Raw genomic sequence first — 21,617 nt, 5'->3', positions numbered from 1 at the left:
TAAATTTGAACAGCATGTAGAATGATGATTCAAATATAAAAGTAAGGTGATATGACTGTATGAAAGAAGAAGAGTATTGAGATAGTTTGGACCGTAGATTAATCATCTAAAGAATAAAAATAATTGAGATGATAATATGAATTATTGAGAGAAGAAAATGAGAAAGAAAATTTGGATCATAGATTAATCATTTAAGCACTAAGAGAAAAGAGAAATAACATTAACTAAGTAGTCAGTGAGGATGAACTATACATATACATAGCATATTATAAAAAATAATAAAGATATATATTAAAATATTATGTGAATTATGTGCGATGATGATTTAACATGCTTACATTTTAAAAGCTCTAAAATTAAATAAATTATAAATTTATAGATAATATAGCATGTTTGTATGGTGTTTAACTTTAATGATTGTTAGTAGATTATGATGTGTCATCTTGTTAGTGGATGATGATGTGTCATCTTTGCATGTTAAGCTTTAGCAGTTAGTGGGTTATAACTTTATAGTAAGAGAGGATATCTCTTAGTGGATACCAATTATATGGGAAGATAGTTCTATAACTGACATTGCGCCTACTAGGAAAACTATTTTTCGTGGCGGTCATTTTAGGTTTTCGCTGGCGGTATTTGGAGCCGCCACAAGGCAAAGGCCAGTGAAGATCTAAGATTTTCGCTGGCGGTTGCGATCCGCTTGCGAAAATAGGATTTTTCACAGGCGGGACGCTTAAGAGGACCGCTTACGAAAATAGATTTTCGCTGGCGGACCCTTAAGAGAACCGCTTGTGAAATCTATTTTCGCAGGTGGACTCTTAAGAGGACCGCCAACGAAAATAGATTTTCGCTGGTGGACCCTTAAGAGAACCACTTGCGAAAATCTATTTTCGCAGGCGGATCCTTAAGAGGACCGCCAGTGAAAAGATTTTTTTCCAATAAAAAAAATAGCAATCGACCTCCTGAGCAGCTGCATTTTTTTCAATCCATATTCAAAATCAATTCAAATCGGCATCAGATCCATACTCAAATCCACATCCAGAGAACAATACATCAATTTTCACCACATTTTCAACAAGCATTCAACAAAGCAAACATGAATATCACATCCGCCGCCCACGCATCGAGCCGCCGATAGCGGCGTCATCGTCGCCGCCGCGGTCAGATCCGCCACCGCCGCCCACCTGCCGTCGCCGCCACGGCCGCCGCTGCCACCTCCCCTCTGGGAGAGGGAGAAGGAGGGGAGGGAAGAAGCCGCCAGATACGTGCTCCCGGCCCGCGCGCAGCATCGTCGTCGTTGTCGCCGTGGTCATGGTCGTCGTCGTCATGGTTGCTCTCGTGCTGCCGACCCTGTCGTCAGATCCGCCACCGCCTGCCTGCCGTCACCGCCGCGGTCGCCGTCGCCCCCTCCCCTCCGGCTAGATCTGGGAGAGGAAGAGGGGGGGAGGGGAGGGGGAGGAGCTCGCTGCGCCCCGTAGCAACGAGCCGTCGTCGTGACCGTCGCAGCACCAAGCCATCGTGGGAGGGGGAGGGGGAGGAGAAGGAGCTCGCCACGCCCCCCGTCGCAGTCGACCCCCCCGACGGCTCCTCTCATTGCTGTCGCCGCACCCCCCGACGACCGCCTCCCGTCGCCGTCGCCACCACGCACAGCTGCCGGAGCCGCCGCCGCCACCCGAGAACCCCGCCGTCGCCGCCTGGGAGGAGGGGAGGAGGAGAGGAGGGTGCTGGAATTTGGTGGAAATATTTTTATTCTATGGTGGTAGGTGGATAAGGGTATGGGCGGGCGGTTATTTTTGGTGGTAGGTGGATAAGGGTATGGGCGGGCGGTTATTTTTTTTATGTGCGGATTTTTTTTAAGAACGCCAGCGAAAATCGATTTTGGCTGGCGGTTGCTTAAGTGAGCAGCCAACAAAAATAATTGTATCTTCGCTACCGAACTATTTAACCCAACCGCCAGCGAAAATTATCCATTTTTGCTGGCGGCGCATCTAAGTGACCACCAGACAAAATGAACATATCTTCGCTGGCGGACGGTATAACGTGGCCGCCAGCGAAGATCCATTTTCACTGGCGGTCGGTGCCCCTCACCCCCTCGTTACGATCTTGCTGGCGGTTTTGGCATTTTTCCACTAGCGAAAATCATAGACCAACACCATAAAAAATCGTTTTTCTAGTAGACCAACACCAGAGATAATCCGTATATTTAAGGTGAAGTGAGGGAGCCCAAGCTATCGCAGCATTCTTCAAAAATGTAGTGCAACAAAAAAAAAAGGTTGTACTTATATCCCTTGCTATAAAATTAGTAATTATAATCTTTTTAACATAGAACTGCAAACCCAACATGCATAGATACGCTAGGGTTCGCTAGCTAGGTGATTCAATAGCTGTACAAGGAGAGGGTTGTTTGTCTATAAATAGAGACCGTGAGAGATGTAGTTAGACCATCCAAGTACCTAGCAAGCAAAAGTCGACAAGTTTTGTAACTGACAAAACGCTCATCGGCAACATGTCTGTGAGCGAGGTTACCACTGCTACCACCGGCCAAGCTTTTGCACCATCCGTGTGGGGCGACTTCTTCATCACCTACACCCCTTCCGATTCACAGGCATGAAGATTAAACACAACATGAGTACACATATATACAATTATATTATTACTCTACTTATTTCCTTATATACATAATACATAGGCTTATAATTAGTAATTTGACAACATATTACTCCCTCCATCTCAAATTAAATATCATTTTAACTTTTTACTTGCAATGTTTAACCATTTGTTTTATTTAAAAAATTAGTGTAAATATAAAAAAATGATAAATTATAAGTATTTTTATAATAAAACAAATCACAAACAAAATAAATAATAATTTTATAATCTTTTGAATAAGCTAACATGGTCGGTGGAACGTTACAAACCAAAACTTAAAACGACGTACTACTTATTAAGCAAGCAGCTGAGATCATCAGAGGATGATCAGTACTGCACGAGAGAACGAGCGGAACAGCTAAAGGAGCAAGTTCGCCGCAAGCTGTTGGAGGCCACGAGCAGCAGCGGCAGCAGTGTCGCCAACATGGTGATGCTAGTCGACACGCTCGAACGCCTCGGCATAGACAGCCACTTCCGTCGCGAGATCGCGGCGATGTTACGCCGCGTACACCGCCAGGAACAGGACTGCCCTTCCGCCGCCGCCGACGACGGCCTCCACATTACTTCCCTCCGATTCCGTCTACTTCGCCAGCACGGCTTTGGGGTAACTGCAGGTACAATATTAAAGAGTTTACTTCTTCACATATGGGTTAACATATGTTTTAACCAACATACGTATCTCCAGAACACAATATATATATGTTAACTAGGACATATGGGTTCTTGTACTGATACGAACTATCCGCGCATGAAAAAAAAATAAAAAAGATGTATTCGACAAGTTCAGAGACAATAGAGGCAGTTTCAGAGCGAGCCTAAGCAGTGACACGAGGGGCCTGCTAAGCCTGTACAACGCGGCTCACATGGCCATGCCTGGCGAGGAGGCGCTGGATGACGCGATCGCGTTCGCGAGGCACCACCTAATTCAGTCCGTGGAAGGCAAGCTGAAGTCGTCGATGGCCGAGCAGGTCTCCCGCGCCTTCGACATCCCTCTGCCACGGGCGCCCAAGCAGCTAGAGACGATACGCTACATCGCCGAGTACGAGCACGAACCAGCTTTCGACGGCGTGGCGCTGGAGCTAGCCAAACTGGACTTTGAGCTCGTCAGGTCTCTCCACCTCAGGGAGCTCAAGGCCCTCACCATGTAAGTTTCTCCTCACTTTTTTTTCCCTCTTTGACTCTTTAACTTACCTGCTCCCTATTTATTTAGTCTTTTTTTATTATAAGTCGTTTTGTCTTATTTTACTTGTCAAATTTACTTAAGTTTTATAAATCATATAAAAAATTAACAACATCTACTATACCCTCGGTTCCATTAAAAATGGTATTTGATGTATTTTAATTATATGTTTGTTTTTAAAAAATATTTTTATATTTTTCTATAAATTTAAACTTAAGAAAGTTTGATACTCCATTAAAGAAAAAGTTAAAACGACATATATATAATATGAATAGGAGCCCCACTACGATGCTTTCTACTGGTAATAGAAAATAATCTAAATCGTTGATTTCATTTGATCGAAGGTTTAGATCTATTTATACTACCATCGCGGTACTGGAAATGTGGATGGACATCAATATGTGGATAAAATTGTCATTTACCAGTGACTAATTTTTTTCCTTCTTTTTTACTTTTCGATGGAATATGAGCGATCCCAATGCAATGGATGACCACATATCGATCTAGCCCAAGAAAAAACATAAATGATAAAGTTACCTCTAATCACTGTATTAGTAAATTACTGATATACCCTTAATACTATTGATGGTAATATACTACTAGTAAAAAGTACCGGAGCTTTGCTCTACGAACGGATGTACTCCAGTAGTCACCAATTGGCTATGTCAATCTATTATGACTAATAAGTGCATGTTCAATTGCCAAATTCACCAATTAGTTCAAACCAGCTTTTGGATGAGTTCAAATGTATGTATGCGCAGCTGGTGGAAAGACCTGTACAATAGCGTGAAGCTAAGTTATGCTAGAGACCGTATCGTGGAGAACTACTTCTGGACGTGCGGCATATACCACGAGGAGGAGTACTCTCGCGCACGTATCATGTTCACCAAAGTTTTTGGACTCATGTCTTTGATGGACGATACTTACGACGCCCACGCCACCTTAGAGGAGTGCCACAAGCTCAACAAAGCTATACAGAGGTAATTTGTAATTTTTTTTAAGAACAAAAGATGTACTTATATAAAAGTTAATGATGGTCTAGTTGTTATTTAATCAAAGAGCACTAAATTAGTTTATCCTTGTATGTATGTAGATGGGATAAGAGCGCGGTCTCTATTCTACCCGAATATCTTCATGCCTTCTACATAAAGTTACTGAACAACTTTGAAGAGTTAGAGGATTGCTTGGAGCCAACCGAGAAGTACCGCATGTCTTACGCCAAAACTGGGGTAAAATCCTGGTACACAGAAAATGAAGACACATCATATTCAACGTGCACGTTCGATCATCATATTCATCCACACAATTTAATTTGATTGTTTCTCCTGCACCTACCATAATTTATGTCTTATATATACATGCTACAGTACAAGCAGTTGTCGGAATACTACCTCCGTGAGGCCCAATGGTCGAGCGACAAATACATGCCCAGCTTCGCCGAGCATCTGGACGTGTCTGTCATGTCCTCCGGCTTCCCGGAGCTGGCCCCGGTGGTGCTGTTGGGCGTGCGCGACGGCGACGGCGCGGCGACCGCGGAGGCGTTCGGGTGGGCGGCTGCCGTCCCCGCCCTGGCCCGCGCCAGCGGGGAGCTAGCCCGCTTCCTCAACGACGTCGCCTCCTACAGGACCGGGAGGAGCGGCAGGGACATGGCGAGCACGGTGGAGTGCTACATGGCGGAGCGCGGCGTGGGCGGGGAGGAGGCCGTGGCGGCGGTTGCCGCGATGGCGGAGCGCGCGTGGAGGACGATCAACCGGGAGTGCGTGGAGATGGGTGGTCGGGCTGATCATCTGCTCCCGGCGGCGCGGCTGGTGGTGAACCTGACGAGGATGCTGGAGGTGATCTATCTCGGTGGCAGGGACGGGTACACCTTCGGCGCCGACATCAAAGACCTCGTCACCAACTTCTTCCTCGCAAACCCCTCCCAGCTGTTTGATTAGATATACAGCAAGCATATGCACATACGTACACATATACTTTCTCCGTTTTATAATATAAGACTTTTTAGCATTGTTTACATTTATATAGATGTTAATGTATTTCTAGATTCATTAACATATATGAATATGAACAATGCTAAAAAATTTTATATTATGAAATAGAGTGAGTACTATATACTAGTACGTGGGTAAAATCGTGTAACGTTTGCATGTATGTGTAATAAATTAATATGCATGTGTGTATCTTAATTACAGATAAGATGGAGCAAATCCACCAGTATCTCTACTATACCTTCTATGACTCCCTGTATGTAGTGCACTGTCCATGAATCCGACAGCGTATGAGTCAGCTGAGATTAAAAGAGAGAGAGAGAGAGAGAGAGTAAAGTTTATTGAACCTCACCTATGGTCTAAGTTTCATGAACCACATGAATTTTGGTAAGTGTCACATAATCCTGGGTATTAAGGTCCTAACGCATCACAAAACTATATTATCTACTACACTTTTGAGTTCTAGAATCACGTCTTAAATTCCATTCTTAGACCTAGCAGCAGATGGGCGGACCGGGCCTGAATGAAGAGCGGATAGGAATGTGCACTTTTGTTCATGTGCACATCAACACAATCCGGGATGAATCAAAGGCATGGAAAGGGAAGAGATAGCAGACTATGTTAAAATGGTTAACGGTGTTGTTTTGTGAAACTTTAGGGTCATAATACCTAGGTTTATGTGTCACATGATAAAATACATATGGTTCCATGTAGCTTATACAATAATAAGTGGGATTTAATGAAAGGAAAAGTACGAAGTACCCCCCTGAACTATGGCGCGGTTGTTCGAATTACCCTCTTGAACCCGAAAACCAGACATTACACATCCTAAACTTTTAATACTGGATGAATTACCTCCCTCGACACTGTTTTGAGCGGTTTTGACTTGAGCTTGTACACGTGATGCCAACGTGCCAATCTAATCAAACAAAAAAATCCTAGGCCCACCTGTCATGACTCTCCCTCTCGGGTCTCTCTCTCCTCCCCCCCTGCACGCGCTCGGGCAAGTGACTGTAGAGGCGAAGGCGGACCAGGCGGTCGGCAGCAGAGGCAGAGTTCGCCTGGGTGGCGAGTGTTTGTCACGCCCGGAAATTCACTAGTAATTTCCGAACTTATTTGTGCATAAAATCCTGGTCCAGGAATCAGCCGAGGTACATAAACTGACAATTTAATATACAGATTCATCAAATTAACTAAAACGATAAATACTTACTTATGAGGCACTTAGTCCTCACTAAGAAGAAAACTGCAGCGGAAAATAAAATCTAGCGAAGCTCCGGCTCCACTCCCACAGGCAGCTCAACTGGGGTATAAGCCAAACGTTTTCTCCTTCTGGATCCTTTTTCTTCGACTGAGGTTGATTGATTATTGCAAGGTGAGCATATGACATACTCAGCAAGCCACACAGCAAATATGCAAGTGCACAAGGATACCAAAGGATGGCATAATATAGGCTCATTTGCAAAAGCAGCATTTAGCAAAACATTTAAGAGAAATAAAACAGTGGAGTAGTTAATCAGAAATTTTAATCAACACTGAACAGCACACCCATGCTGCACAGGCCCAACCATCCTGAACAACCATACCCGGCTGTACAGATCTAACTCCAAACCAGGAGCTAAGCAAATTATTACCAGTAAAACATCAATAACTAATTATGAGAGGTGTGAGACTAATCACGAAAAACATTACTCAACTCGCCCATAACCGCGGGCACGGCTATTCGAATAGTTTTACTCTGGCCAGAGGTGTACCACTGTACCCACAAGACACAGCCCCACATCATGTCACCATGTGCCTCAGTACCACCACGGTACCTCGGAAAGGGGCTGTGACAGTACCCCTTGCATAACACAATCCACCGCAGCGCACCATTCCTGGATCATAATCACCCCCTTATAAAACAAGGCATGGACTCCCCAGCGACCCCCGTGGGCTTATCTCCGCCACTTCTCAGTCTGGTGCTCCGCAATGAACCATGCTATACAAAAGGTAAAGCCGTTGCCCACGCTGGCTTGTGGTTGGCACGATTAATGTTTCACAATAGTAGCTCGCGAACCGGTCCTTAATTGTCATGAGCACGACTCTCAAAACCATGTGCTCACAACCCACCATTATCAAGTTTTAGTTGGCAAGTAATTAATTAACCAATCACGATTGACCATCGTGAGCTACCATTAAATATAACCATAAGTGATAGTGAAACATTAGTTATCCCAATTGTGTGCTAATGTTTCTAAGCATGGCTAAGCAATCATATCTAATATCTAGCTGAACCAATATATATAGCTCAACTAGTCAAGTTATAATAACCCAAGGTATCAAGGAATAAAGTAATCAATGCAAACAGGCCATAACAAAGGAATAGATTCACACCACCCAGTGACATTCGAAAATAAATGCACAGTTGAAATAAATAGAGAATTTAAATATAGGATCAACATGCTCAAAGGATTGTGTTTAGGATCTGTGTGACTTGCCTTGCAATAATCGGTCTTCAATTAATCTTCTTGAATACTTCCGGCGCACTCGCGAACCTTCGCAACGACGGAAACGACAAGCTAACACGTAAAACGAAGAAAAAGACTAATAAAAACCAAATAAACAATACATAAAAAGTAAACAAACATGTAGATCATGATTTTAGATGAATTATGAGACTTGAACGGCCTCATTCTGACTTCAAATGAATTTATTATGAATTTTACAAGATTAAATATAATTAAAGCCCATTTAAAAAGAATTAAATAAATTTAATTCAATTTATGGACAATTTTAATATGTAGATCTTTATTTTATACAACTTTTGCAACTTGAACCACATTAAACTGAGTTACAATGAATTAGTTATGAATTTTTAAAGATTAAATCGGATTAAAACACTTATATGGATTTTAATTGAATTATGACGCAATAATGAATTATTTTTGAAAAGGAAAAGGAGGATTATTGCGTCAGCGGCTAGGGTTTGCGGTGGACCGGGCGCACGGCGGCGGTTCACGGGAACGGACGGCCGAGATCAACCCTATCCAAAACGGACGGCCGAGATCGGACGGTCCACGACCGGCTCGCGACGGACGGTCCCGATGACGTCAGCGATGACGTCACCACCGGCGGCGGCGGCTCGGCGGCTCGGACGGCGCACGCTCACCGGCGAACGGCGGCGCTTCGGCACGAACGGAGGGCACCAACGGGTAGAGGGCGACGCGGCGAACTCACCGGTGACCAAAACCACGGCGGAAGAGCAACGGACGGCGCCGGCGACGAGGAAGAAGCGGCGGCGGAGATCGGGTCGACGGCGGCGACGGTGCTCCGGCGATCTTCGGCGACGGCGAAGGGGCGGACGAGGACGGCGGCGACTTGGCGACCACGATGGCGGCCTCCCCGAGCGACGGCGACGACCGGAACGGCGGCGAAGGACGGCTGGAGCGGCGGCGACGACGGCGGCGCGAGGTCTCACGGCGCTAGAGCGCTTCCGACGGCGAGAGGCGAAGGCGAGGGAGGCAGCGGGTAGAGGAGAGCTCGGGGATCCTTATATAGGGGTTGGAAGGTGGCGGCGAAGGCCCACGGCGACCGGCGACGAGAAGGAAAGATCGGGCTCGGAGAGAGAATAGCCGATCCGATTCGACCTCGAATCAAACACTTTCCAAGCCGATTTAGCCGATGTTTCCAAAGGGGAAAAGGTGGAGGAGATCCCGGAGATCGTTTCCCCTCAATCAATTCGGCCGGAGAAGGAAAGGATCGACCGAATTTGGAAGGAGACGGCGGCGGCTTGCGCTAGGGTTTCGGGCGGCGGCGGCGGCGCGAGGAGGAAGACAGGCCTGACAAACGGGCCCCACCTGTCAGCGGCTGAGAGAGAGAGGAGAGCGGCGGCTCGGCGGATTGGGCCGGACTGGGCCGAGGGAAAGAGAGAGAGAGGGTTTTGGGCCGGCTTTCGGCCCAAAGCCAAAAGAAGACTTTTAAAAACCTTTTTCAATTTAAATTATTTCTTAAATGCAATTCCATTTATTAAAAATACTTCCTTAGCTCAAATAAATCCCAGAAAAATCTAGGAATTATAGAATTAAGCAAAGTATTTAACAAAATTTTATCTAGCCCAATTTTATATTGAGATTTAACAAATTAAAATTAGATCTTCTCTTTTAGGCTTTTAAGATCATTTCTAATAATTCCTTTTAAACAACAATTTATAATTTAAGGATTTTTAAACAAGAAAAGCTCTTAACAAATATAATTAGATCATTATTGATCAAATAATTACTGAACTGTTCTTTGTATCATTTAAGAATTGAGCTCCGAAAAATCCGAGAATATTTCAGAGAGTTGACTTAATCATGGAGAATTTAATAAAAATTAAATCCATCCATGCTTTATATTTAGGAAATTTTATTTCCCACATTTAACTTCACTTGTAAATTAAAGATCATTTAATATAAATTCTATTATTAATTTATTAAATAATTTATAAATCCTGAAACAAAAATCAGGATGTGACAGTGTTGAGGCCGAGCTCGCTCAGGCGGCCGGTGCCATAGGCGGAGGCATACCAGGTGGCCGCGATGCAGGCGGAGGCGGGACCTGGCGCACGACACAACTCCGGCGCACGCTCTCTCTCTCTCTCTCGCACGCGCACGAGCTCAGGAGGCCGATTGCGGAGGTGGTGGCGGACTGAGCAGCTGGTGGCGGCGGAGGCATCGATTCCCCTTCACGCGGTTGCCTTCTTGCCCATTCCCCTTCCTCCTCGCCGCGACTGCTGTGCCCCCTAGTGGCAGAGAGCTCGGGTGAAGGTGACAGCAATGGTCGGGCCCTCCCCACTCTCCCCGCCACGGTTTTATCCGTCTAAACCACCGCTGTCGCTACCGCCTTCTCTGTCTGAACCACCATTGTCGCCACCTCCTTCTCCATCCGAACCACCACCACCGCCGCCTTCTTCTTCTCCGCCTGGACTGCCTCCGCTGCCGCCGCACTGCAGGAAAGGGGAGGGAGTTGGAAGAGAAGGAGAGGGGAAAGGGAGGAATGGTGTGTCACCGTGGTGTCCCTCATCGCTGCAAAAGTCTGCCTCCGCACCCGCCGTAGACGTGGCGACCACCGTGCGACGCCTCCGCAATGCCCTCCAGCCACCGCACGTCCTCCTCGCCGTGCCCGCCGCGCCCCCAGCGGCAGAGAAAAGAAAAAAAGAGAGAGAGGGGTGAGGTAGGAGTATATGACAAGTGGGCCCATTGTTACTTTATTATTTTTTCTAATTAGATTGCCACGTTGGCGTCACGTGTATGCCATGTAGGATCAAAACAACTATGGATTGTGCCAAGGGGGAAATTTGTCCGGTTTTAATAGTTTAGGGTGTCAAATGTGCGGTTTTATAGTTAGGGGGGTAATTCATATTGTCGTGATAGTTCAATGGGGTAATTCGTACTTAATGAAATTAAAAAAAAACGACTCTAGCCATTTGTAATTTTGCCTTAGTTATCCATATAGCTAAAGACAGCTTCCTCCATCGGATTGTAGAATGGCTGTATATAGCTTATAAACTCTTTATACACTTAAAATTTAAATTTGTTCAAGAATTTAGAAATTAATTTGAGATTTAATTTATTTTATTGAAGATTGTAAAGATATATTTCAATCTGTCGTCGGATGGCCAGTGAAACCGACACAGATCAGCCGAAAGAACCGTCGATATTGCTTTAGCAATTCCGTTCGATTAGCCATATAACTTTCGATAGTGTTTTGTTAAAAAACATTCAAATCTAACTATACTATAATTTACTATAATTTTACTGTAACTACTATGTAAAAGGAGCATGTACCTAAATACATACTTGATCACGGGAACATATTTTATGCACACAAGCTTCCCGTGTACACTCCGTGCACACCAACTAAAAAATGTCACATAAAATTCTACGAAAAATTTGAACATTTACTCCTAATTAGTGGTATTACACATATATGCAAAGTATCGTATTCAAATTCATTATATTTTAGCCGTAATAAAAAGAAGTGAAAAATCCGATAGTTTTAAGTGTAAAAATCTGTCAGAATTTTTTCTTCTAGTTACGGCTAAATTATAATGAATTTGAAGATAAGATTTCACACGTAGATGTAATACTATTAAAAGTATGTGTAACTTTTTTATAGAATTTTCTGTGATATTTGCTAGTTGGTGTGTATGGATCGGAGTGTGCACGAGAAGCTTGTGTACGATATGTTCCCCTTGATCACAACATCACTTCTTCTTGGTTGGTTCCCCATTCTTCCGCGTGCCTTCAATTTTTTACTATTTGTTTGCACAAATCTTGATGTTGATCTGACGAAATACAAATCACAAATCGACAGTTCCCAAGCAAAAAAAAATGTCGACATTTTTTAGCAAATCCATTTGAGAATCGTTAATGTAAAAGTGGTATTCTTTTTACCATTTTAGCTATATATAAATATTGATGTCATTTAAATTTATTTTAGTACCGAATGTAATCACCACTAAATAATTAAATTGACAAATATAAAAGTTTATAGCTGAGCTATAATCGTTTTGTCCACGATGCTTTGTTGTGATATTTGACAAAGGGAGTCTTTGACTTGATAGTTAGAGACCATCCGAAATGTTCGACGAAGCCCAAAATACTTGGCGAAGACTGAACATAGGCGAATTGACATGATCAACAAAGTCCAAAATGTTTGGCGAAGACCGACCATTGGCATAGGCTGACATATATAATTGGAAAAGCCCGAAATATTTGTCAAAGAACGGGCATGGGCGAAGGCCGACATGATCAGTGAATTCTGAAATGTTCGGCGAAGCCCAACATGTTAGGCAGAAGAGCAAACATCGGCGAAGCCCGACAACTTGGGCGAAGACCAAACATTGGCAAAGGCCGACATAATCAGTGAATCCCGAAATGTTGAAAGCAAAGATGGTAAAGGTGATGCCATTGCTGTTGATGCTAACGCCCTTGGCAAGCCCCTGCTTGAGCCCGAGCCATGCCGACTCTTCTAGCACCGCTGAGAATTGAGCCATGGTGATCTACTCCACCACAATTGAGTACACCGTATGCACAAACAACACGGCATGCTCGGTGATGGCACTGGTGTGGGTGTACTGCTACCTGAACCGACGAGCAAAGCCAACAATGATGCAGCCGTACATGAACGCCGGGATGATGAGAAGCACCACCGACGACAGCACCATTAGCATGAGCTGCCACGTCAACCTGAACATGGGCGAAGGCCGACATGATTGGCAAAGTCTAAAATGTTCGGCGAAGCACGGCAAGTTCTGCAAAGACCAAACATTGGTGAAGGCCGAGATGTTCGGCGAAGAGCGAACATGAGTGAAGGCCAACATGATTGGCGAAGCCTAATTTGTTCGGCGAAGCCCGATAAGTTGAGCAATGACCAAACATTCGCAATGGCCGACATGATCGACAAAACCCGAAATGTGCAGCAAAGAGCGGACATAGGTGAAGACCGAATATGGGTGAAGTGACATGATCGGCGAAACCCGAAATATTCGGCTAAGACCAAACATAAGTGAAGCGACATGCATGATTGGCGAAGAGAGAATATTGGCGAAGGAGACATGATCGGTGATGCCCGAAATGTTTAGCTTAGACCAAACATTGACGATGGTCGACATGATCGACGAAGTGAGACATATATTCAAAACTCTCTTCTCCAACATGGAAAAGACCAAGGGAATCTTCACTTAGATAGTTAGATACCATCCTAAATGTTTGGTGAAAACCGAACATGGGTGAAGGCCGACATGACCAATGAAGCCTAAAATGTTCAGCAAAGCCCAATAAGTTGGGTAAAAACCAAACATGGGCAAAGTGACATTATTGGCACCGAATCCCGATATGTTTAGCGAAGGTGACATGCTCGATGATGCCGGAAATGTTCAATTAAGACCAAACATGGGAAAAGATCAACGTGATTAACGAAGTGAGACATGTGTTCGAAACCTTCTTTTTCAACATTGAGAAGACTAAGGAGTCTTTGACTTAGATAGTAGAGACCATCTAAAATGTTCGGCGAAGCCCAACAAGTTGGGGCGAAGACTGAATATTGGCGAAGCCCAACAGGTTAGACAAAGACCAAACATTGGCAAATGCTGACTTGATTAGTGAAGACCAACAAGTTGAGCAATCACCGAACATGGGTGAAGCAACATGATCGGTGAAGCCCAAGATGTTCGACGAAGAGACCATGTGCAAATACGACATGATCGATGAAGATCGAACATGGGCAAAAGCCCGCATGATCAGCGAAGCCCGGCATATTGGACGAAGGCCGAAAATGGGAGAAAGTCAACTTGATCGGTGAAGCTGGATATGTTCGTCAAAACCTAACATGTTAGGCATTGACTGAAAATGGGTGAAGGCCAACATGAAGTGAAAGGCTAAAATGTTTGGTGAAGCCCGACAAGATGAGCAAAGCTCGACAAGTTGGGTAGAACATCAAGACATGGGTAAGATATAACATCTGTAATTTCCATGTTAAGACAATGCCAAGACAAGAGCAGCAAGACTTTACTACGCCAACTACATAGAATCGGATCAACAGTTTAGTCAACGTCACTCGCCTTGAAGATCACCAAAAAGAACCCCCCCCTCCCCCACCTCCCCTACTCCCCAGAGATCAAGGCTGACACCATATAGCATCAACATCGCACCCGTAGACTCTAGGGACATCACTGATGAGGGAGTTGTTGGCGCATAGGCATCCTTATCTCCAAGGGTGTCGGGAAATATGCTATAAACCCTATGGAAAAATACCTTTTCTCAAGGTTGTCGATAATAGGCTTTAAGCCCTACGGAAAATGTCGAAAGAATATACTTGGAGAATATACCCATGGAATATGCTTGTATTTTTTTTTTAAAAAAAAACCTTGCTAGGATTGTGTAACCAAGGGGCAAAAGAGAGATTTCTCCTTATGTCAACCTCTATATAAACATGAGCGAACTCCAAGAATGGGGTCTCTCCTCTCATTCCGCACATGAGCACATTGCTCGAACTCATTGATCCGCGTGGCAACTGGCAAGCACAAGCCCCCATCGGATCACCGGCGCAACGAGAGTCCAATAGGGACTGTGCTTAGGCGGCAGGACGGCGATTTGTCGGTGGCACCTATGGGCAGCATGGCCGCCTCAACACGACCACGAGGCCACGGAGATCGATCGATGGCGTCGATTGAGAGGGAGGGAGAGGAGATTCGGGCGCTGTGCGAGAGGGGATGGAAAATTACGGCGATCTGGCCGGATGGGAGGAGGCGATGTGGAGGCGGTCAGAAACGTTGAATTCCACAGAAATGATGTGGGACGTTGGATTTTTTCGATGATGAATGAGTACCAGCGAAACGATTCAATATCATGTGATTATTTTGGCGTTCCAAACTTGAAACATGCATTCAAAGAAAAGTAGACGGCAATGAGTGAATGACTCTGTATTTAACCAATGTATCTCAATGAATCTTACTATCAGATGGTGTTTATATCTTGTATAATAGTTACAACTGTAACAAATTGAGGTAGTACATTGTATAAGTTCATACTCCTACAAAAGTGAAAGGTCAGACCAGTGTACTTGCTGCTCAGCTGCTGTCGTTCATTGGTTCGTTCTGTACAAAATTATGAACTGAATCACCTACGAGAGGCATCACGTTTAGGATAAGCTATCTTTTACTAAGAAAAATATTTTTTTAAAAAAAATAAACAAGAAGAAAAAGGATCTGTGTTAGTGCAGGAATAAAGACAGCAGATCCCGGGCAATTTCTCATCACTCAGCTCGAGCTCCGGCCATCGCCGCCGAGCAGCTCCAGCGCGGCGTCGACGGCAGCCGAGAAGCTCTCCCGGTGCTTGCTGATGCCCACGCTGCCGGAGAACACGTGGTAGCACTCCAGCTCCGACGTGGTGTCGGCGATGGACTCCAGCAGCCGCTCCATCCCGGCCTCCCGGAGAAGCGATACGTAGTTCGCGCCGCCGCCGCCGCCGCCGCCGCCATCGGCGGAGGAGGACGAGGTCATGAGCCAGATGACCTGCTGCACGATGAACCGCCGCATCCGTGGCACCCTGATCACCGGGTACCTGTGCTCCCGCAGGATGCTCGCCAGCCGCTCCACGTAGGCTCTCTCGTCGATGCCGGCGCCGCGCAGCTCGTCGGCGAACCGATCGCCGTCGATGAACTTGCAGATCTGCGTCGTCAGGCCGACGGACACCTCGAGGATCTTGTCGCTGCCGGTCATGGTGGCCTTCAGTACCTAAACCATCAAACCAATTGTGCATGTCAGCAAAAAAGTCATCACGGTGACACGGTCTCACGACTCAACAAAGCTTCTACAAAAATCCCTTTTTAGAATGGAGAATTGGAGATAGTAATATGAAAAATCTTAATTATTTTCGCAATGTAATTAAGTCAGATTTAAAAACAATGCATCGATATCCAAAACGTAATTGTCTGGGACGCGGTCACGCGGGAGGCGTCAAGTAGAAGCAGAGTGTGATAACTAACATTTTCATCTTGTAAGGATAAGACGCATACCACAGGCATCGCTTTGATCACCGCGGAGAGGCGCGGTCGATGCTTCTCGCCGGCGTACGCGCACAGGTTGCGCAGCACCCTCGCCGCGTTCAGACGACGCGCCCCGCCGTCGCCCTCGAGCGCCGACACGAGGTGGTCGAGCACGTCGTCCCGTTTGAGGATCGCCGCGCAGCTCGCCTCGCTCTCCAGCGCCAGCATCGCCAGCGCCTCGCCGGCCTCGCCGCCGAGCTCTGTCTCGGCATCCACGAATATCGATAGGAGCTGCTTGACCACCCCGCCGGTGCCCACGATCACCTGCTTGCCCTTGTCGTCCATGGCCAGGCCCGACAGGATGTCCGTGGCCAGCTTCTGCAGAGCCCTGTGCTGCTGCCCGTGCTGCAGGACGACGCGCAGGCTGCTCACCGTGAACACGTTCTCGGCGACCCCCCGCCGGAGCATCTTGCCGGTGCTGCCCGTCGTGGACACCAGAATCTTGACGACCTTCAGCGCGAGCTTCACGGCGCGCACCTGCGACTCCGGCGCCAGCGTGTTGCGGAGCAGAGCCGGCGACGCGTGCGTGAACTCGATGATCTTGGCGAGGAGGCCACGCGTGTTGCCGATCTTGCCGCAGTTGTCGTGGTCCCTGGCGAGCCTCTTGAGGATGAGCAGGCCGAGAAGGTTGAACTGCGGGTGGTCGTAGCTCCTCCGCGCCGCCGGCGAGACGTCGTGCGGCGTCGCCGACACGGGCGCGCTCCAGCCGGCGTAGAGCAGGGACATGACGGACTCGATGGCGCCGGGGATGCCCGACACGCGGAGCGCGTTCTGGCGCTTGCCGGCGAGCTTGGACACCACCTGGGCCGCGCACCAGCGCACCTCCTCCTCCTCGGGCCGCTTCCAGTTGAGCATCTCGACGAGCCGCTCGATGGAGCGCGCGCTCGTGCCGACCTTGCGCAGCGTGTCGCGCGCGGAGCCCTTGGCGTCGGCGAACTGCTGCAGGATGCGCACGCCGATGAGCTGCTCGTCTAGGAACTCGGACAGGATGAGCTCCTCGGCGAAGGTGACGAGGTCCATCTTGATGCCGTCGAAGATGCTCCCGTTGATGCAGCGCGAGTAGGCGTCGTAGAAGAAGCGCGTGAGCGAGACGTGGCCATACGCACCGAGCTCGCACTCGCGGCTCACCTGCTCGAGCAGCTTCCGCACGGAGATCTTCCATGTCCAGTACGCCTTCTCGAGCAGGAAGAGGAGCGCCTCGATCAACGCCAACGTGTAGAAGAGCAGCAGCGCCGGCCGCTTGTTGGGCTCGTCGCCGAAATCATGCCGCCATAGCCGCATCACGGAGAGCGCGACGCAGGTGAAGGCGGAGAGCACCTGCAGCCAGTTGAGGAGCCTCCCGATCTTCTTGGAGACGAAGACCCAGCCGGTGTAAGGGAGCAGCGACACGTCGGGTGCGTGCCAGGCGCGCTGCTTCATGAAGGCGACGATCTGTCGCTGGAACTGCGCCGCCCTGTCGCGCGCGTCCTGGCCGCGAGCGCCGCCGGTGACGGTGGCGGCGGCCGGGTCGTCGAGCGCGTGCACGAGGCGGCGGAAGAGCCGTGAGCTGGAGCGCAGCGCGCTGCCGGCGGTGGAGGTGAGCGTGGAGTGGTGCTGCCACTCCAGCTCGTGGCTGCGGCCGAAGACGCGCGCGCCCTCGCCGACGAGGATGACGGTGACGCACCAGAAGTCGGTGATTTTGAGCGCGCTGGCGAAGCCGCCGAGGAGCACCACCGTCGCCCACATGAAGTCGAGCATCCCGAGCCCGCTCGCCGCCTTCTCGAGCACGGCGAGGCGGAGGGAGAACAGCGTGAGCCGCTTCTCCGGCGGCTCGCGCCCGCCGCCGCCCCTGCCCGAGCTCCCGTGTCCGCTCCCGCTTCCCGGCGTGGCCTCCCGCCACGGCTCGAAGAACGACGCCGAGCCACCGCCCCCGTTGCCAAGACCTCCTCCGCCGCCGCCGCCTCCATGGTACTCAGCGATCTCCACCTGGATGCTCGGTGTAGCGTCACGACCTCGTTTCGTCGAGCCGTCGTCATCGTTGGACTCGCCGGCGACCCCCTTCCTGTACTTCATGGCGAACCACCTAGCTGGTGAACCCGACGCGAACAACGAAAAGGCATCGACGACGTGGAAATCTTAGGGTGCGAAGAGAAGACAAGACAACGGGAGATTTGTCGTTGATGATAGAAGCTACTACTACGTACTCCCTCCGTCCAAAAAAAAAAAAAAAGACAAGCCCTAAATTTTCATGCCAACGTTTCACTGTCTATCTTATATAATTTTTTTATAATTAGTACTTTCATTGTTGTTAGATGATAAAACATGATTAATATTTTATGCGTGACTTATCTTTTTAATTTTTTTTATAATTTTTTTAATAAGACGGACAGTCAAACGTTGGACACGGAAATTAGGGTTTGTCTTTTTTTTTTTTTTGCGACGGAGTGAGTACTACTAGTATATTACTATCAGCTAATGGAAGTTAAGGTGTTAAACTAACTGGAACGGTCAACTCAGGGAGGAGAAAATGGCTCATGAGATTGGTGCGTTTCTGGACGTGGAGACGAATGGAAGATAGCGACATGGTTGGAATAACCTGCGCGCTTGGCGCAGAAGAATATCTCGGCATCTCGCGGATTTATGTATCCATGTCGATGGGATCGTGGAAGAACGATGGAATTGCATGGAAGAGGAAATCCAAAAATACAGTAACGACGAAACGGGGTCTTATCTGTTGCGAGGAATCGACTAGTATATGGTCCTCCAACCACAGAAGCAAGCAGGAAAAGAAAAAGAGAGAAGGAAATGAATCCAGAGATGATGGAGCGTACGTGGGCGCGCAAGATGCATACCCATGCCAGGTGCCAGCGCATTGGCGTTGGCGTGCAAGCAAGCAAGCGATTGGTGGTCCAATCACCAACTGCAGTCTAAGACCATCTTCGTCGCCGAGCCAATCTCGCCGAGCCATATCCATCGACAGCACGTTCTTTCGAGCCGAGCCAGACTCATCGATTTTAACAGGGTTCTTTTGATATAAGATACTTTTATTTTTAATAAATAACACCCTTAACTTTTGGACACTACATATTTAGTGGAAATTTAGAAACTACCATTAAATCAAAAAATAGTCGTATGAGATTCGTCCACGTCATCACGACATATTTTCCCTATTTAACCACTCATCTTATTTGAATTTTTTCATAACTATCATTTATTTTGTTCGGTGATTTTCACATGCCTTTGCCTATAGGCGGACCGGCTTCCATCTGAAAAGATCGTTTTCGGCCGTTTGCAACAATGTTTTTTTCTAGTAGTGAAAGGGTTTGGAAATTACAATTTGATGACATAAAAATCATAGTTTGAAAAGGGATCAGAAATTACATGTTGTTAACATAGAAATCACGAAACATTTAAGGATTAATCGTGCTTTGATAATCACGGAACGTTCTGGTAAATTGTTTAGATATGGGTGTAGGAGATAGGCTCGGATCTGAAGATTGTCTCGGGCTGCTGCAGCAAGAGATCAGACACGGGTCACTCGCGCGCGTGGTGTTGCACAGGCGGTCCTGTGCGGCACTGCCGCAGAGAATTTTTTTCCGAGCGGCAGGCCACTCGGCCACATCGCTGTCCCGGCCGGGCACACACACATTGAAGTAGCATTGAACGCCTTGTTTCCCTTGTTAAAAACGAAAAGAAAAAGGGCCTGTTCAGCGCGGCGCCGTGCGGTGGCCGTGCGTACGTCGAGAGGTGGAACGGGACGCGCGGCGACCGAGGAACGGGTCCAGGAAGAAGGGGCGACGGCGACGCGCGCGCTCCCGTCCCGTGGATCGTGGCGTGGAGCTGATCGCGCACGGTCTTCGCGCGCCGATGCCGCCGGTGCGCGCTTCGGTCGGTTCGTACGTGGGCTAACCTCCAATTTTTCTGTGGACCGAACGTAGGTGCAGGTCATGGGCCGAGAAAGAAGATATGGCCGCAGGGCAGCAGGAGTGCGGTCTGCCTGTGGCCGGGTTGGTGGGCCTTGCAAAGTTGAAATCTGATGGACGCAGACTGCGGGCTTGATAGGCTGATCTTTTGGGCACGGAAAACGGAACGATTCATTAGCACGTGATTAATTAAGTATTATCTATTTATTTTTTAAAAAATGGATCAATATTATTTTGTAAACAACTTTCGTATAGAAACTTTTTTTAAAAAATACGCCGTTTAGCAGTTTGTGAAGCGTGCGGACGGAAAACGAGTTGGAGATAGTAGGACTTACATACAGAGCCAAGTGCAGATAATCACATTATATTTGTTTTGTCGAGAAAACGATCAATGTGTAAATATAGTCCTGCACATGCCATATACAGTATATTGTCGTCGTGTCTAAACTTGGACAGGGTCGAGTAAGAGATTGGTGATGAGGCCCTTGAGGCCGGCGCCGGAGGTGTAGCCGTCTTTGCCGCCGAGGTACACCAGTACACCACCTCCATCGTGCTCGTCAGGTTCACCAGCAGACGTGCCGCCGGCGCCACCAGCGAGGGTTCTCTATCTCCATGGACGCACGGTTGACCGTCTTCCACGACCACTCCTACAGCGCCTCCCTGCCACATGGTTCACTCTATCGGTTAGGCCGATCGTGTCGGAGGTCACCGAAATCCCGACATTTCGGTCTGAAATTTTCGAAATTTTGAACAAAATTTAGTTGAATTTGAACATATATGACCAAAATTCATGAAAAAAAATTAAATAATGAAAAAATTCGGCCGAAATAATATCGTATTGGAGGGGACCGAAATTTCTGAAAAAATTTCGTTCCAAAATTTCCAACCCTGCCCCGCCACCGCCGTGCTCCGCGACGTACACACCAGGCTCTCCACGTCCTTCTTGTTCTTCTTCCCCGTCTTGTAGCAGGCGATGTCGTTGAGGAGACGGCCGGCCCACCTGGGCGCCTGCGCGGAGCAGGTCGGGGACGGCGCGCGGACACCCAGCCGAATATGCCTCCACGGTCGCCGCGCCGTCGCGGTGGTTCACGCCCATCCGCACCGCCGGGGCCAGCGCCGGCCCGGCCCGTTGACATGGTAGCCACATTCAGGTGCTCCGCGAAGCTTGGCACGTACTTGTCGCTTAACCACTGAGCTTCATGCAGGTAGTATCTGGACAATTGCTTGTACTGTACATGAACTAGTCAGTAACCCGTGCGAATTTTCACGGTTTGTTTATTTGTTTCTTTAAGAACAGAGCTTAAATTGTATGCATGCTTTTACATTTTAAAA

The 21,617-nt window shown here is 47.6% G+C and overlaps 2 protein-coding genes across 2 annotated transcripts; one reads left to right on the top strand and one right to left on the bottom strand.

Annotated features, from left to right (window-relative positions):
• Positions 1–2,441: 2,441 nt before the first annotated feature.
• On the top strand, positions 2,442–6,285 carry LOC4332895 (eudesmanediol synthase). Its single transcript, XM_066308273.1, has 6 exons — positions 2,442–2,602; positions 2,969–3,260; positions 3,415–3,790; positions 4,588–4,806; positions 4,920–5,055; positions 5,194–6,285. The coding sequence occupies exons 1-6, from the start codon at positions 2,504–2,506 to the stop codon at positions 5,761–5,763; spliced, it is 1,692 nt and encodes a 563-aa protein (XP_066164370.1). The 5' UTR covers positions 2,442–2,503; the 3' UTR covers positions 5,764–6,285.
• Positions 6,286–15,244: 8,959 nt separating this feature from the next.
• Positions 15,245–18,848, bottom strand: LOC4332894 (uncharacterized). The gene is made up of 2 exons (XM_015772621.3): positions 16,354–18,848; positions 15,245–16,072 (listed from the first exon to the last, which is right to left on the bottom strand). Exons 1-2 carry the CDS (start codon positions 18,433–18,435, stop codon positions 15,596–15,598), a joined length of 2,559 nt encoding a protein of 852 aa, XP_015628107.1. The 5' UTR covers positions 18,436–18,848; the 3' UTR covers positions 15,245–15,595.
• Positions 18,849–21,617: the final 2,769 nt, after the last annotated feature.

The sequence above is a fragment of the Oryza sativa genome, chromosome 3 (genome assembly GCF_034140825.1).
Source record: "Oryza sativa Japonica Group chromosome 3, ASM3414082v1".
Lineage (NCBI taxonomy): Eukaryota > Viridiplantae > Streptophyta > Magnoliopsida > Poales > Poaceae > Oryza > Oryza sativa.
This window is presented reverse-complemented; position numbering and strand designations above follow the sequence as displayed.

Coding starts and splice junctions, on each gene's coding strand:
- LOC4332895 (XM_066308273.1), top strand. CDS start 2,504: ATGTCTGTGAGCGAGGTTACCACTGCTACCACCGGCCAAGCTTTTGCA. Junction 4,807..4,919: donor CTCAACAAAGCTATACAGAG/GTAATTTGTAAT, acceptor GTATGTATGTAG/ATGGGATAAGAGCGCGGTCT. Junction 5,056..5,193: donor TGTCTTACGCCAAAACTGGG/GTAAAATCCTGG, acceptor TACATGCTACAG/TACAAGCAGTTGTCGGAATA.
- LOC4332894 (XM_015772621.3), bottom strand. CDS start 18,435: ATGAAGTACAGGAAGGGGGTCGCCGGCGAGTCCAACGATGACGACGGC. Junction 16,073..16,353: donor TGATCAAAGCGATGCCTGTG/GTATGCGTCTTA, acceptor TTGATGGTTTAG/GTACTGAAGGCCACCATGAC.